The sequence below is a fragment of the Aquila chrysaetos genome, chromosome 3 (genome assembly GCF_900496995.4).
Source record: "Aquila chrysaetos chrysaetos chromosome 3, bAquChr1.4, whole genome shotgun sequence".
NCBI classification, from domain to species: domain Eukaryota; kingdom Metazoa; phylum Chordata; class Aves; order Accipitriformes; family Accipitridae; genus Aquila; species Aquila chrysaetos.
Genome location: NC_044006.1, coordinates 69,768,411 through 69,785,432, shown reverse-complemented (window position 1 = coordinate 69,785,432; position 17,022 = coordinate 69,768,411). Strand labels below are relative to the sequence as shown.

At 39.2% G+C, this 17,022-nt stretch overlaps 1 protein-coding gene across 4 annotated transcripts in view; it reads left to right on the top strand.

Annotated features, from left to right (window-relative positions):
* The window catches only part of RBM33 (RNA binding motif protein 33), a 109,854-nt gene extending 93,213 nt beyond the window's left edge, over positions 1–16,641 (top strand). For all 4 annotated transcript variants that reach the window (XM_030007744.2, XM_030007741.2, XM_030007740.2 and 1 more), the window contains 2 exons: positions 9,546–9,634; positions 9,832–16,641. In XM_030007744.2, coding sequence (XP_029863604.1) covers positions 9,546–9,634; positions 9,832–9,880 — 138 coding nt within the window. In that variant the 3' untranslated portion in view covers positions 9,881–16,641. The remainder of the gene's footprint in view (positions 1–9,545; positions 9,635–9,831) is intronic.
* The last annotated feature ends 381 nt before the right edge of the window (positions 16,642–17,022 follow it).

The window sequence follows — 17,022 nt, the reverse complement described above, 5'->3', positions numbered from 1 at the left end:
TTTATATCAGAGGTGATGAGAATGTTGCGATTGTAGGTGTATTTTGAGTAGTTGTACAAATATGAGTTTTACTCTGATAAGGTAGTAATTTCTTTCTGGTCCCAGAAGGGGAAAAACAGTTGCCATGTTGATGTGCTTCTCTTCACTTTTTTAGAGTGACAGTGCTACCTAGTGCTCAGTTAGGGTAAAGGCAACTATCCGCACGGACACTGTATTCAAAATTGCTGAATTTGTCTTTAGTTTAAAGACGTATTGGTGGAAATGACAAGCACAGGTGGAGGAGCGCACCCAGAACATGGGTGCTCTTGCAGATCAGCAGCTCAGTTCTCTGTGTGCCATGGCACATGAGGCGTGTAGGGCTGGCGTGGTGACCTGTGTGGTCTTCCTGCCTGTAAAAACATCTTCAGCTGTTGCAGAAGCTGTGGGAGAAAACATGGGCAGTCCTGCTCCGTCCGTGGGGCTGGGGGAAGAGAAGAGCAGCTTCATCATGAGCCTGTCCGGTTCGGCCTTGCTGTAGAGTGGTATGAGAGCTACAGATGCCCATCTCGGTGACAGAAGATCCTTTCTTCTCATCTCATCTTGCATAAGGAGATGGAAAGCTGAGCACTTCTAAAGGCGGATAGTAGGAAGTCAAAGGTGGCAGAAAAGCAGGAAGGAGGGACAGGAGGTGGAAGAGATCAGTTGCAACAGCTGAGGATGAAATAAATACATTCTGTCCCAGCCTCTATGCCTGTTGGTAATGGCTAGGAAATGTTGCTCCCAGCAAAGATGCTTCAGGTGTCAGTCGGGAGGCTGCAAGGATAATAAAAATGTGTCTGCATTTATTGATGGGAGGGAAGAATAAACAGAATCCCATCTTTCTTTCAGAAAGTGCCTGCCGTGCTGCTGTTCGACTTGTTGCAGAGCAGGTTGGATCACACACTTGGAGATGATGTTGGTTAGGAGAGTTTATACTTCCTTTTTGCAGAGACCCTTTTTTAGCAGCTTCGTATGGACTGCCACTCCTAATCCCAAACTCGCCGATGAACTGAATGTGCGGTCTATTAGGTAGTCCATTTACTTCAGTGAAAGAAATTAAGTAAAGGAGGAAACTTTTATTTCCCATGTGTCTCCTATAATTGAAATGAGTGCTTGCTCCAGTCTCACTCCTACCTGCTTGGTTTCCATCTCCCAGTGCTCTGTTATCTCCCTTTTAACTTCTTCCTCTCTGTGTATCCTCTGACAGTTTTGGTGTCAAAGATGTTTGCTTTCTGCGAGCGATCTCTTTCTTCCTACTCGTGGATGTCCTGCTGTTTGTCTCAAGGTTCTTTGTTTTGCAGTGAAGTTTAGCTTATTGTGCTACTATTATCATATAGGCTATTTCAATATTATTTTCACTGATATTGTACAAGCATAGATTTAATTAGAGAACATGTGTAAAGGAGAAATTTGAGGGCAGTGTAGGTCTGCAAGCCTAAAGAAATGTCTGCAGAGGGCATGGTCCTTTTATGATATTCATGCTTTAGTCACTGGTAATAGTTCAGTTGCAGAAAAAGCTACAGCTGCTGATTACTTTTTCTTTTAAGTTGTTGAATTAAATAGTATGTTTTTAAACAGTTTGTAGGCAAACTCTCAATCAAAGGCATGAGCAATGATGAAATATTGGTTTCGTTGCAGTTTCCATTCAACACAAGATCTGCATTTTCCTGTGGCAGTGCCTTAGGAAGCAGAAAAAGGAGATAATCAAGACCAGTATGAGCTCTGTGCTGCCTAAATCCTTTCCATACAAAATTTTCCTCCTCAGCCCAAACCAGTTTTTTATTTTTAATGCTGGGAATATGTCAGAACGTAATCTCTGTTCTCCAGAGTCGGATGGGAACATGCCCAGAATAACTCTGATCTCAGGTTAGTCTCGGAAAGTGCTTTACGGTAGATCTGTACACCTGAATCTGTAAAGTAGCCAGTCATTTGAAATCCCTTGGAAATTTTTGTATGTATTGTCAATCCTTTACACCTGAGTGGATCCGGGAAGGGTTTTTCATCCTCTGGTGAGTGTCTGACTAGGTCAACTTAAAAAGAAGATGTGAATGAAGTTGTTTTCTCAGAGCTGTGACGTTTGGGAGGATTGTGGTGTTTCAGTTTAGGGATTCATGATAGAAGGAGATTCTAGTGGAGCACAGTGTGGCAACAGGGAAATCTGCAGAGGAAGTCTGAGTGTCCTGTAAATGCTTGGTAGAACCAGCCCGTCTCCAGAGGCAGTGCTGCATGGCCGGTTGTTCTGTGCCTCCCCCGACTGGCCTTTCAAAATCATTAGGTTATGGAATAGTACTAAATTCAGATCAAATTCCTAATGAGGTATGATACTTTGGGAAAGATAGACTCATATTTTTGTCATTATAACAGAGGTCATAAGACTAAGGATTACTTTAGTATTACACATTCTTTGAAAATGAGAGAACAGCTGTCGTTAGTACTATATGAAGACCTGTCTGATGCTTTTAGCTTCTTTATGATACTACCTTAGGTCTAAAACCAACACACTGAATTACTTTTTCAGAAACATGTATTGGGTTTACATGGCAAGGTTTTGGTAGGGGGCGGGCTACAGGGGTGGCTTCTGTGCGAAGCTGCCAGAAGCTTCCCCTATGTCCCACAGAGCCAAGGCCAGCCGGCTCCAAGACAGACCCGCCGCTGGCCAAGGCCGAGCCCATCAGCGATGGTGGTAGTGCCTCTGGGATAACAGATTTAAGAAGGGGGGAAAAGGTTGCTGGGGCACAGAAACTGCAGCCAGAAAGGAGTGAGAATATGGGAGAGAAACAGCCCTGCAGACCCCCAGGTCAGTGCAGAAGGAGGGGAGGAGGTGCTCCAGGCGCCAGAGCAGAGATTCCCCTGCAGCCCGTGGGGAAGACCATGGTGAGGCAGGCTGTCCCCCTGCAGCCTAGGGAGGTCCACGGGGAAGCAGATCTCCACCTGCAGCCCGGGGAGGACCCCACGCCGGAGCAGGTGGGTGCCCGAAGGGGGCTGTGACCCCGTGGGAAGCCCACACTGGAGCAGGTTTTCTGGCAGGTCTTGTGACCCTGCGGGGGACCCACGCTGGAGCAGGCTGTGCCTGAAGGACTGCAGCCTGTGGAAGGGACCCACGCTGGAGCAGTTCGTGAAGAACTGCAGCCCGTGGGAAGGACTCACGTTGGAGAAGTTCATGGAGAACTGTCTCCCACGGAAGGGACCCCACACCGGAGCAGGGGACAAGTGAGGAGTCCTGCCCCTGAGGAGGAAGGAGCGGCAGAGACAAGGTGTGATGAGCTGACCACAACCCCCATTCCCTGTCCCCCTGCGCTGCTGGGGGCAGGGGGGTAGGTAGAGAATTCAGGAGTGAAGCTGTGCCTGGGAAGAAGGAAGGGGTGGGGGGAAGGTGTTTTTAAGATCTGGTTTTATTCCTCGTTATCGTACTCTGATTTGATTGGCAATAAATTAATTTCCCTGAGTTGAGTCTGTTTTGCCCATGACAGTAATTGGTGAGTGATCGCTCCCTGTCCTTATCTCGACCCATGAGCCTTTCGTTGTATTTTCTCTCCCTTGTCCAGCTGAAGAGGGGGAGTGATAGAGCGGCTTTGGTGGGCACCTGGCATTCAGCCAGAGTCAACCCATCACAAAATGCCATTAATCTGTGGTGCTCACTGTATCTGAACATTACTGAAAGAAGTATTTAATAGAGATTTGAACATGTCTGTCTCTAACAAATAATTATGCATTTAGTAGGACATTACTCAAGCCTTAGAGTACAAACCAGAAGTCATCTAGATTTCGTAAGGAAAAAAACCAAACAACTTACCCCCAGTAGGATGCAAGACATTTGTGTTGTGACACTCGCCTATCAGCCATAGGACTAGCTGTTAAGGACTTGAAGTTGGAACAGGTCACTGGCATGGTCCCCTGTAGCAATCCTTGTGGTATTTGTCGAAATGTGGTGTTGCAGGAGGGCTAGTACTTCTCAGGAAGGGCTGGTATTTTTGCAGAGACTTCCTGTAGGTCCATTTGGCTTTGTTGGTTCAAATGATGGACAAAACCTTTTCTGACCAAACTAGAATTTTGTAAATCTTGCCCATATGAACCATTGTCAAGCAGAAATATTTTCTTCAGGATTAAAAATTGTTGTGCTTCCTACTAACTGTCACACACGGAGGACTGATTTTTTAAAATATTTTTTTCCTCTCAGTTCTGTATTTTTTCTCACCTTACTTTGGCGGTGATCTTCCCAGCCTCTTGCTGTTATAGTTAGCTCTTGCTTCAAGGCTTCTTGTATGGTGATTTGCAGGAGACACATCTGTAATTTCATGCTTCACAGAAGTTTTAGCAGCCGTTGAGGTCGGTAGTCCAAAAATAAGACTTAACCGCTTCCTTTAAAATCATGTAGTTTCTCTTCATGATATTAGATATTAAGTAAAATAAACCCTCATCTCTGAACATGTAGTAATTTCAAATAAATGTCGTTAACTTCAAAAGTAAACAAAGTCAGTAGATAAAAATGTACAAATATTAGATTAGTTACATAGAGATTCATGCAAGAAGAGCTTTTGTTCAGTGAAACTTTTGTTTAACTTGTTATAACATCTTCTCCAGTAGTTAGGCAATATGAAAAGATATCACTAAAGTTTAAATCTATCCTGATGTACAATATTGTGTTGGAAATACAAGTTAGATATATTGTGGGGAAACAAAAATAATACTGAAAACATTATAGGTAAGCATCTATTTTTGTGCAAGCTCTGCAATAGCTAATGCAGCACTTCAGGTTTACTTTAAAAGTGAAACATGAATGCTTGCACAGGTATGGGTTTTTACATTAATGAAATACATTAGACAGTGGTACCAATAATTTTGCAAACTTATTAGAGCATTCTTTACAAGTAATGGCTAATACACTGGCGAATACAGTGGATAGTCTGATTGGTGAAAGAGCATGATTAAAAATAACAGTTTTCTAGGAGGTTATTTCAAGTAGTGAATGTGCGAGCACTCAAACTATCTGAGAATGTTATGGATGCTAGAAATACTGAGTGTTATCACTGAAAATATGGCTGCCAAATTATTCAAAAAAGGTGAAAAAATTTAAGTGTGTTTAAATTAGCAAGGGAGCATGATTAAGATATGCAAAATTAATTTTATATGTATTTTCCTAGCACGTGTATCTGGAATCAACAAAAGCAGAAGCTGGTGAAGTAAATATTTAAGATAATGCCTTGAACAACATTTTGAGCTAAGAAAATTCCACAGGTTACAAAAAAAAAATGTGTTTTCTTCAGACTATTGCTGTTAACATCATCTAAATGCAGGGTCAGCTCTAAACTGCGTGTCATTCCAAATTCAAGGAGACAGAAATAATCCAGTAGGATGAGTATGCAGTTATTTTACTTCAGGTTTCCACTGAAGTGGAACACTAGTTTTATGCCCAGGTGATAACCCGTCTGCTCAGGGTGGGATAGCAGCAGCTCAGGACCTACACACTCTGGCAAAACTGTACCTACTTGTTCTGTGCCTGACAGCGAATGTTGTTAAACATAAAACTCGGCGTTTAAATAGTAATGCAAGTAAGTAGATATTGTCCCAAAATCAGAACAAAAATTTTCAAGAGATCTTTGTTAGCGGGATGAATAATGTTCGTATTTGCAAGTCATGATAGGTAAGGATTTGTTTGAAAACACAATGCAGAAAACAATTTATGTTGAGATATTAAAAATCTTTGTCAGCAAAGATAGTTATGGTGGTATTTCAGGCCATGGTGGTCATATCGTTTAAGTAACTTACCTTAGTAATTGTCTTTTTTCTTGTTAAAACAAACCAGAGCTTTTTTTTTAATACCTGAATAAGATGTATATACCTAATATACCTAAACAAACATGAAGTGATTCTGCATCATTTTCACTACCATAGTTTCAGTGCAGTGGAGGCTGAGAATTTGTATTAAAACAGTTTGAAGTAAAATTTTTCGGACAGTTTCCAACTGGAGAAGTATTGTTTGTGTGGTGTTAGTTTATCCTTTTGTTTTGCAGTCCTTAATTTGCTCTCTTGTTAAAGCATAGGCAGGTGTGTAACTGCAGTACCTGAGAAGACCCTGATGCTAAAAGTTACTGCCTTACCCCTGGGCTATGTAATGGGTAGTGTTTAAGCAGTTCAGCAAAGGATCAGATGGGTCAGATTGGCTTTTTGTTTCCACAGCTGTCTGTATTGACAAGTGAAATTAAATCTGATAAAGATGCTTTTCAATAGACTTACCCAAGAATTGATGCCATGTTGCCAAAGCAATTGAGTATTAAAAATAAAATATATTTAGTGTTTTGATTGTTTTTTTCTTTGGAAAATAAGGCAATAATACAGCATACGGACAGGCTGTGCCATAATACCCAAATGAGTCAGTCAATAAACTGAATTCATATGAAAGTATAAGTAAGTTGTCTATAATAATATTTAGATACTTTGCCTACTTTCACTAATAAGTCTGCACTATACCCGAATGTCTTCCTTTAGTCAATTTTTTATATGCTAATTACTGAGCAGCTTAATAATTTGTCATTATGGGTGTATAAACTGCAAAATCACATTTTGCTTTTGTGCATCTCAAGAATATTAATGCAGTAATAGCTTAATTCTTGTGGAAAAAGTCACTAAATGCAATTTCTCTTCAATTGATCACAACGGGGGTCTGGACCATAAAGCATTGGGAGAATCTCCTGTGATATTTGAGTGAGACCTGACGTTGTTGTGAGGATCAGTGGCCAGCAGGAGGGCTGGAGATGGTTCAGGAGAGGGGAGAGAAGCAGGTGGCAGCAGGGCATGCAGGATATAGCTGAAGGAATGCATCCCTGGGTTCTTTTCCAGCTCCTCTTGTCCAACTGTTCTCTGAAATACTCGTCCTTTCAGTGATTCAAACAGGTTTTTCTCAGAAGTGTCGAGTTCTTTGAAAGGAACAGATTTACTTCTCTTTTTTTTTAATTGCAATTCAGATTTTTTTTTTTCAACTCTTACAAGTCTCTTGTTTCTAAATCTTGTTTAATGGCTGTGATTAATTCTTAGTCTTCAAAACTTAGACCTTAGTGATAGGACTTAGTTCTTTTCTAGGCAGAAAAGTGGTGTCAAGAGAATGTATATTAGATATAGTTCTATAAATCATAATAAAGTGACATCACTGAAGGAGGAGAACACAAACTTCAGCACCTCCTTCACCCACTCTAACAGATAACCTCCAGGAGAACTGAGCTTTGTCCAGGGTCTTTCATTGGCGCTTTCTGCAGCGTGATTGTATTCTTGTTGGTAAAATGTGTGTAACCTTGTCAAGAGCTTTCTGATTAAAAAAACAAAAATCATCTGACAAGTGTTTTCTTTTTTTAAAGCTAAATCCCATTCCTACCAGCTCAGAAACTAAGAAGTTGCAGTGTCTTAGCTAAACCTTTTCATCGTAGCAGCTTTCTAAAAACTATACAGTGCAAATTAACCCACTGATGCTTATCAGGTTTGCTGGATCCTCTAGCTTTTCCTCAGCTTTCACTTTGAAATCACAGGAGTGACGGAAGTATTAAACTTCTCTGATTTTCCTGGTGAGAGGGAAGTTTCCTGTCACTTACAAGAAGGTGCAAGGTAGCTACTTCCAAAATTAATTACTTCAAGATCACAGATAGAGAAGTTACAGAAAGAGCCTCAAGCTGAATTGTCAGCCTTAGATACAAAGAAGTATGACTGTTGGGTTCCATGGCTCTTGTTAAATAAGCATCTTATCAATGTGAGTCTTACCTGTTCAAAAAAGATATAAGTAGGCAATTTTAATAGCAAATTTCATCTAGGCGTTTGATACCTTGCTTAAAATGCTGTATTAGATTGAATGAACAGGGAACACATTAGTTGGATTAAAAATTCTTTCACTGAGAGATCTCACAGTATGTCACCCTTAATGTATCAACGAGTGGGGTTGTATGTGGTTTCCCAAGGAATAGTTTTTTGTCTACAGATATATGATACTTTTTTAATAGTCCAGATGATGATACAGAGTTTTTGCAGGTGAAGTTTAAAATCCTAGAGACTGACCATCAGAGTGCTGGAATCATCCAAATGTGGGGGAGTGCCGCTGAGTTCCAGGCGAGATGTAGGAGCAGAGGATTATGTTACTGATCCATCAGGAGGTTATAATGAAATCTAGAAAAGTTTTAAGGTGCCTATATACATACATATGTGTGTGTGTATATATATAAATATATATAAAGCCCAGTACAAAACTGGATTGGCTTTATGTAGAAACTTAAGCACAGAAAAGAAGAACGTTAGTAATTCTTTAATTCTGCATCCAAAGCCATTAGAACAATTGGAAACTGGAAGCTGAATCAGGACAATTCTGTCTTGAATGTGCTGTATCATGGGCCATTAAACATCCAAAACTTGCTGTAAGATGCTGGAATCATTAAAATTACAATTGAAGCCTTCAGAAGATCTGTTTTAATGTAGTTACTGTGAAATCTGTGGCCTGTGTTGACAGGCAGTGGGATGACAGAATAGTAGTATTTCCATCCTGAATATTCTGTGACGCTGAGTACTTGTTGCATGTTCTCATTGATTGTTGGGTGTCTACCTACTTAATGTGTAAAACTTCATCTTCTCGAATTTCCTAAGTGTCTTTTTGAAAAATACGCTACTGTAACTAAAGTGCTAACTCAAAGCATCAACTTAATCTTAGTAAGCCTGATAACTTCTCATTACCAAGGTCACAGGACTGCTCTCTGGGGTCCTCTTGGCATTGCCTGGACTTCCTGCTGCAGCAGGGAACAAGGACATGAGTTCTCCAAAGCCCTGGCTGAGGTGTGCTATAGTTTTGGAGACGTCAATACTACATAGGGGTTTTTTGATAGTTACAGCATTGTGAAGTGCTGCGCTCATGGTACGGGAAGCACGTATCAGATGGATTTGTCTGGGTAGATGTGTGTTGCATGGTTTCCCATTACCAGGAGGACTTGGAAGTGGTGACCTAAGCCATCTCATCGGGGTTGTGTGGTGGTTAGTGTCTGTCAAAAGCTAGCCACTTGTTTTTGTTAAAACAATGTGAGGATATGCGGTCTAGAGATCAAAACCTACCACTTCTTTTTCCTGTTTCTGTCCTGTTTAACCTGTGGAAAGCCCTGATCCTTTAATGTACATCAGGTGAATGACTCCAGGTGCTTGTGTGTGAAGTTGAGCTCTGGCCAGTTGAATGTTTCTTACTCAGTTGGTGGGAGTTTGGCTGCAGGGTTTGGTTCATCTGTATGGATTGAATTGAAGAGCTGTTGCCTTTGCTTAGCGAGTGATGGTCTGGGTTTCCCGGTTGGCATAGTTACTTAATGCACCAGCTCAAACACCTTCAGCTGGGTCCCTGACTGCAGTCTCAGAAGTCTCTTTCCATTCTTTGGACACCAATAAGAGAAAAGAAACTATGTTTCGGAGAAAAGAAATATGGCAAAATTTCGATCGGTTTGGTGCTAAATGAGGGTTTTTTTGAGTGGAACTTTAAGTGAATATTAAAAATATGTTTCGGCTTTTTGTCTCTGCAGAGTTTACAGATGCTTCCTCAACAACGGAAAGCCATAGCAAAATTTAAGGAGCCAGCACATGCTTTAGCATTTCAACAGAAATTCCACAGGTAAATAATAAAGCGCTGCTGCTGCCTCGGTTCCTTACTTCCCTTCAAAAGATTAAATTGGTCTCCTCTGCTCAATGTTTCCTCTTAATCCAATCAAGCATCTCTTTATTAGTGACCTTCCTAGAACCTCCTTGTCTGTTCACCACCCCTAGAATTGGTTTGAGTACCAGGTTTAAAGTTCTTTTAACTTTTAACAGGCACATGATAGATCTGTCCCACATAAACGTGGCACTGATAGTTGAGTGATGTCTGCTGAGAGAAACCCTGACACTAACAGAAGCGTACTGTGGAGCTACATGAGGCACAGTGGCCAAACCATCGGGTTGTGAAACCTTTCAGCTTAGTCTTTAATTGCTATGTTGAACTACAGAAAGCAGCAAGATGTCCTCCAGAAGAGCTGAACTTGAGAGGATCTGCAAAGGTGGAATTTCTGTTCAATTTGTTCATGTTCTGTTGTAACCACGTGGAACTACAGATTTTTTTTCAAAATGCTTTCAATGCATGTAGACACTGTTCTTCAAGACCCTACTGTGTGACCACAGTGACTTGAGAGAGAACGTTTACATCGAAAGATTTAAAAACTTTCTTCATAGCAAAGAATATTTGATAATGGTTGCTCTTATCTTCAGTATGAGGTATTTGAATGAAAACTCACTTTTCTAAACAAAACACACTAGTTACGTTGTATATATGAGAGCACAGAAGGTATTCTTGCGTAGATTTACACGTGGTCTACTTCACTGAATAGCAGTATGCTGAGGAGCTTTGGAGGTGACACTGGAAAAATTGTAGTTTCGATCTTTGTAAATAAGTCTGTCTTTGCATTTTTCTATTCCAACACAGACTTCCATTTTCTCCTTCCAACTCCACTTATTCCGTAAAACCCTATGTAGGAATAACATTGCTGTATTTTCCCTTGGTTTTTAAAAACAAGGATCTTTGCCCTTCAGTAGCATTGTGGGGTAGTGAACTCCAAGTTGTAACTAGGTTGTTTTAAATGACGTTGCCAGATACAAGGAAAAAGAAATATTTGGTGGCTCACTTCAAAAATGTTACACAGGAAGAGTGGCGCATTCCTAATAGCTCTTTTGGGATAGCGTTTCATGATTGCCTTATGCTTTATTTTGATTAGGTTTTTTTCTTTGAGATTTATTTTGTGACTAATGCTGAACCATAAGAAACCCATAACTGAAAGGACTCGGTTTGATGTGGTGTTCCCGATAAATACAGGACTATAAGGACATTGTGAATCTGCTGGTGAACGTGGCAGTTCCCAAAAATTACGTGCAAATATTAAGGAGCTTATATTTTATTCAAAGTAAAATCCGTAATATTTCCTTTTGGTTAGAACCATCTAGATGGTGTTGCCAAAGGAACAATTTTTTCAGTTACTTCTGAATAAACTTATTAAAATGTCATCTTTATATTGGATTCCAGTTTTTATGAACATTTCCTTAGTTTTTAGACTGTGAGCTTTTGCTTCATCCTTTATTTTAGGAATACTCTTAAGCACTCCACCTACTGTTTGAATGGGGGGACTTACAGAAACCTTACAGGTCTGTTAGCTGAGTGACCGCAGAAGAGCACTATTGGTATGTAATGAAACAGCTGCAAATGGGGTCCAAAATAGGCGTGACAAGCATGGAAGGATGAACTAAGCAAGTTTATAGTATCATAGATTTTTTTTTTTAATTATTTTTTTAAGATTTAATGGTAACGAAGTCACAAAGACCCGATTGGCTTTCTTACAGTTTTCGTCCAGATTTTCAATTATGAGTTACTAAAAATAATGATTGAATAATAAATACTGTCAGAAGTCTTCTAGGTAAAACTGCTCTTTGTTCATTGCAATAATACAGAATAACGTGGTACTTTGGAAATACTGCACTGGGGAAAAAAATGAAAGTATACTCTAAGCCCATTTACAACTTAGTGGTGAGGCACAGTAAAATCATGAGAATTTCTGCATGGAAGTGAGTTTTACCCCCTTCTGTGTAGTTCCCCATTTATGCATAATACTTAATAACATCCAGCACAGTTACTATACATAAAGTGCTATTAGTGCTTCAGGGTAGACCCAAGCCAAGGACAGAGAATGAGCTGCAGGTAGGAGGTGCCTGGTGGGAGCCGACCCTGAAGACTCATGCGAGGTGATCTGTCCCATGCTGTTTAATTCCTCACACTGTGAGCACTAGGACCCCTACGCTGCCTCCTCAGGTTATGTACTTTTTATTTTTAAGAAATAAATGCTTATCTTTAAAACAAGTCATTAAACAGTTATTCATCCCACTGTTAGGGAGCAGCTTCTCTTTAATGAGAAGGATGGGAAGACATCTCGGAGTGGAGTGATAATAGTGCGTGTCTGGAAATCTGGGTTAGAGGCAAACACCAGACAGGCCAGCAGCTGAGTTCAGCAGTAGGAACATCTGCAGTTGATCAGCTGTCCTGTCAGAAGCAAACGTTATTGGGGTTAGAGGGTTTCTTGGAGCCTAAGAATATGGGTTTGATTCAAAAGTCAAAGAAGTTTGTAGAAACGCTCCTGCTTTGGGTTTTGAATCCATCCCAAAGAGGCTGAGGTTCAGCCAACTTAAGTTTTAAGAATTTTTATTCAGTTGGGTTTTTTAAAAAAAAAAATTTTGAGACAAATATGTGGCTTTGGAATAAAGACTTGAAATTGCCTCAGATCTATTTAAATGTAGGAGGCAACATAAGCAATGCCTGTTTAATGACTAGATGCATCCTCTTTAAAGGCGGTTGCAGTAGATTATTGCTTGTGCATAGACAGAGTATGGGCAGATTGCTCGTGGTGATTTTAGTTGATTATTGCAGTACCTGGCTATCTTACTATATGTAAACATACTATATGTATGTATGTCTATATGCATTTTATTATACACATACATACATACTCACGCCCTGTGTTGTTACCATATCTCTCTAATATCTTAAAAAACTCAGTAGCAAAAGTAGCAATTAGGTGAGTCATTTGTTAAAATGTTTGTGTTTTGTTAGTTCTCAAATCCTAACTTAAAAGTGAATCTCTTGGCAATGATCAGTTTGGATGATACAGCTCTTTTAGATCCATTTGTTGTCTCCTCCCAAAAAAACCCAAAGGAAGTAGAGGTAAAGCTAGACGGACGTGTTCTTGCCATGTTCTCTTTCAGCACATAGTTAAATCCGAGCATCTTAAGTTTCTTGGAAGATCTGTTGCAACCATTATCTTGTTCTTTCTTTATCATGCGTTCAAAATACAATGCAAAATGCAAAAAAAAAAAAAAAAATTAATGTAGTATGTAAATATTGACCTTTTAAAATTAAAATGTTACTCAGAGTGCTTACAGTCAACCACATCTTAGCTATTTGTTAGTTTTTTGTGTCGTCTTATCTAAGTTTAATGGATATAGTTCCATAAATGTTGATGTGTTTTTGTGTATATCTTCAAATTTTTATAAAGATGCTAGTAAGTCAATACATATATCCTGATCTGTGTATTATTTGTTCACAGTTTTTATTAGCACAGTTTTATAATGATTTTAATAGGCAACTCCAGTAGGTGATTATATGGAGCCAGCTTTTTTTTTTTTTCCCAAATTATTTTGTTTTCATCTTGTAGCACTGGAGAATTCACTTTATAACTAATCATATTTTGCCTTGACTAAAAGATTGGATTAGCCATATGATCTGTGGTATTTACTAGAATGTTCTACTTTTTTTTTTATTTAAAAAAAAATCTCTGTCCTTCAACTTTTGAGGGGAAATACAGTGCACTGTCAGACCAAGGCATGGGGTTTCTAAGGTTTGTTCCATTGTGCTGTACAAGTACAAATTAGGTCTGTCATGTAATATTGTTCTCAAAAGTTTGGGATATTTTGGTTTTACACGTAATTCAAGTTGGTCATGTAACACGCTGGTTCGTCACAATGTTAGCAACTGATGTGGCACATATACTGTATGAGGGAACAATGTGCAGTGTTGGAAAAGCTCGGTGTCATTGGTGCTAAGCAGGAGGAGGACAGGTCCGTAGCATCTTCATAGCTGGAGCTGCTGCCATGCAAGTGTTTATCTCTAAGTAGTGGTAGAGAATAAATTTAGACAGGGATATCGTTCTTGGCCCACATACATCTCCAATATGACTTGGAGAAAGAAGAGTAAATAGTGGCACCCCCTCTGTAAAGTATCTTCAGATATCTAGTTTATTCCTCAGTTTAAATCTGAAGATTCACTTCAGATTTCCAAATTTCTGTAAAAAAGTCCTTCTCACCATTAAAATGCCAGGCAGACTGAGCATTTTAGTTCTTTGATGTTAGGTTTCCACTGCAAAGATATAGATGAGAGATTTTTTTTTTTTTTTAATAAAACCGTAGGTTATTTCAGAATAACCTTGAGGGTCTTCATCATTTTTTCTTAACGTTATCTAGCTACTTGGAATAAGAAAAAACCTTTTACTTGGTGCTGCATTTTTTATACTTTTTAAAACATAGTATCTTTTCTCTGTTTAGCGTGAAATAGTGCAGTTTTCCTGGAAGCTGCTGTAGGCGCTTCCTATCGTTGCACACAGTAACTGCGTGTCTGTATGTGTGTGTGGGTGCTTTGCCCTCATAGCTGGGGTGGGAGGGTGGGCGGGAGGGTGTGGGGTTTCATTTCTTGGGGTTTTTTTTGCCTGTTTTTTGTCTAACTTGGGAGATATCCTGGATTTGTTTTCTGGCATAGTATTGTGTTGTTCTTGTCCTTCGCGCAGTACTGTGTTTATGTGGGTCGTGATACTCAAAGGTAGAAATCTGGGTTCACCTGTTCATTGTCAAAAAGGCATTTTTGTTCAGAGACACAAACCTTTTTTTAAATTATTTTTTGTGCTTTTATTTTTTTAGCAGCATGTTGGATGGGAAATTAAATATGAAGGAAACAAATACTGAACAGGTTGCAGAAAGTTAGCTATATTATAAAGGTCATTTAGGGTAACATAGGGTTTTTGTTTCAATGTTACCTTAAATCATGCCTTAACCTCTAATTAATTTATAAACATAATACTTGAAAGTATTTTATCTTCAATTAGTATCAAATCCTAAGGATTTTATGTAAGGTTTTTTTGTAACCTGATTTTTAATCATGGAGATGACTTATTATCCACATGAGCACAGGGTCTTGTGTACAAAAACACTGATTCATATTGGATCCTTGCGTATACCAACTTCTGGTATAATATGGTTGGGAAGGATCATTTTGTTCTTTATAATGCTGCTTTTCTCAGGGTTGGGGTTTTTTATTAAAAAAAAAAACCAAAAACAACCACCTCCATTTTCTACTTCTGTGCTTATTTTGGTGGAAAGTATGGTCCTTATTGCACTAAAGAAAACCTCAAGGGGAAAGTTAACCTCACTGGGTCTTTTAGGTGCCTGTGTTGCTTTCTCACTTCTTGGTTGGATGCACTGATTTTTCTAACTAACTGGAAATGGGCTTTATATATACACTGTTTTTCAACAGGTTGCACTGCTTTTACTTAATGTAACAGCACTTGGGTTAAGCGATTTTTACCATCTAAATAATTTTAAACAGTATTACAGATTAAGAATATTTTTGTAAAAGAACCTGTGTACATTTAAATGTAGGTGTATTGCAATGTTGTGTGTAGTCACTTGGAAGTTCACAATTCAAAACACAGCTGTATTAATGTTATGTTCATTCAGTGGTTCAGGATTTTCTTTGTGTGCATCTAATGGTTTTTAATATGCATTGTATTTTTTCCTAGTGTCTGTCAGGCTGACTTTGGAACCTTAAACTTTTATTTCTATTTATATAATAACAAAAGCATTTTTTTTCAGGATTTCTTTTTCAGACAGTGAAACGTCTCTCAATGGTTTAACTTCTAATTAATACAGATTTTCACTTGCAGATACAGCAAAGACAAGACACTAACATTCATTTATTCACAGCTGATCTTCCGTACCATTGCATACAATTTTTCTTGATACAAAGTGCCCTTAGAGTAAGTCAACTTCCTTTTTTCCTGTGGTACCCTTTTCTTCTACCCCATGCTTTACCTCATTTCCATCTCATTTGCCCCCAGTTTTCCATTCCCACAAGGATTTTTGTGTCCTTGTTATGTTTCTGCTCTTTTCACTCCCTGTTGCTCTCTCCAGACCTTCTCCTATCTGAGTGCATTGCATCCAATCTTTCGCTCTGTTTTCTGTTCTTATAGCTCTTTTGAGGATACCTGAAGCCTAGACCTCCCACCCTGAAAGCACATCATACTGTACTTCTCTTTGCAGACTTTGATATATAAAGTTGAGCTTCCTTTTACAGGTGTCACACCTTAGGACATGCTGCCCATCCCAAAGCACTGGAGAAGCATCGCTTAACGGTTTTGCTTTGCAGTTTTATCCATATTGGAGAGTTAAAACATTTTGCGTACATGTTCTAGCATTTGTGGCAAGCCAGGCGAAACAGGATTAACAACTCTTTTATCCTTTTCACTTTTTCAGGAGTTCTGTTCTTGAATTCAGTGATAGTAATAGCACTTTTTTTTACTGCCACGTAGAAATACGAACACTGTCGACACAATTCTACCTCCTATTACTATTACTGAATGTGATCCTTCCTAACCTGTAAAGTCTTAAACGCTGTATATATTTGGGTGTTTTGAGAATCACTTCAAATGTATTGCTCTAATCTGGATTACGGAGTTCGTTTATTAGCGGTTCAGGATAAATTCAACAGCCGACTGTATCATACTGACTCCACTGGGAGTTCGTCTACCTCATGTTTTCTGCAGCATCATCTTCACAAGGTGTTTACTACTAATTTTTTGAATGTAATACTGAACTATACCAAACCCTCCGCTCGCATAAGAGATCTTTCTGTCCTACCTATTTAAGCGAATGTAAAAACGGAAACACAAAGACAATCTCATGTACAAATTTTTTTTACATGTAATTCCATGTTTAAAATGTCAACATGTAAATATATTTATTGTACCTAAAATATGTCAATAAAACGTGATCTTTATCATATTTCCTCTGTTGTTGCTTGATGTACAACTTGACCTTCAAACTTGTCAGAAAAAGCTTCACATACCATATTCTTTTACCATTTTTATTACGCTAGCATCTCTGGGCCCCTACTTTTACATCAGCATCATAGCATGGTGTTCTTTCAGAGCTGTGCAAAGGTGCCCCAGGTGGAAAAACAAGTGACTGAGGATAGGTGATGGTAAAAGGGGCTTGTGCTTGTGTGGCTAGTTCAAAGGGTCTGGAGGCTAACAAGGATCTCGTAACACAGGCGTAGGAGGAAAGCGTGTAAGTGTAAAAGCTTTTCTGCTTGTTTTCAGCACTGCTAACATGTCTAATAAAAGATCTCTGCTTTCAAATATTGCCTGTCTTGGTTTGATGATG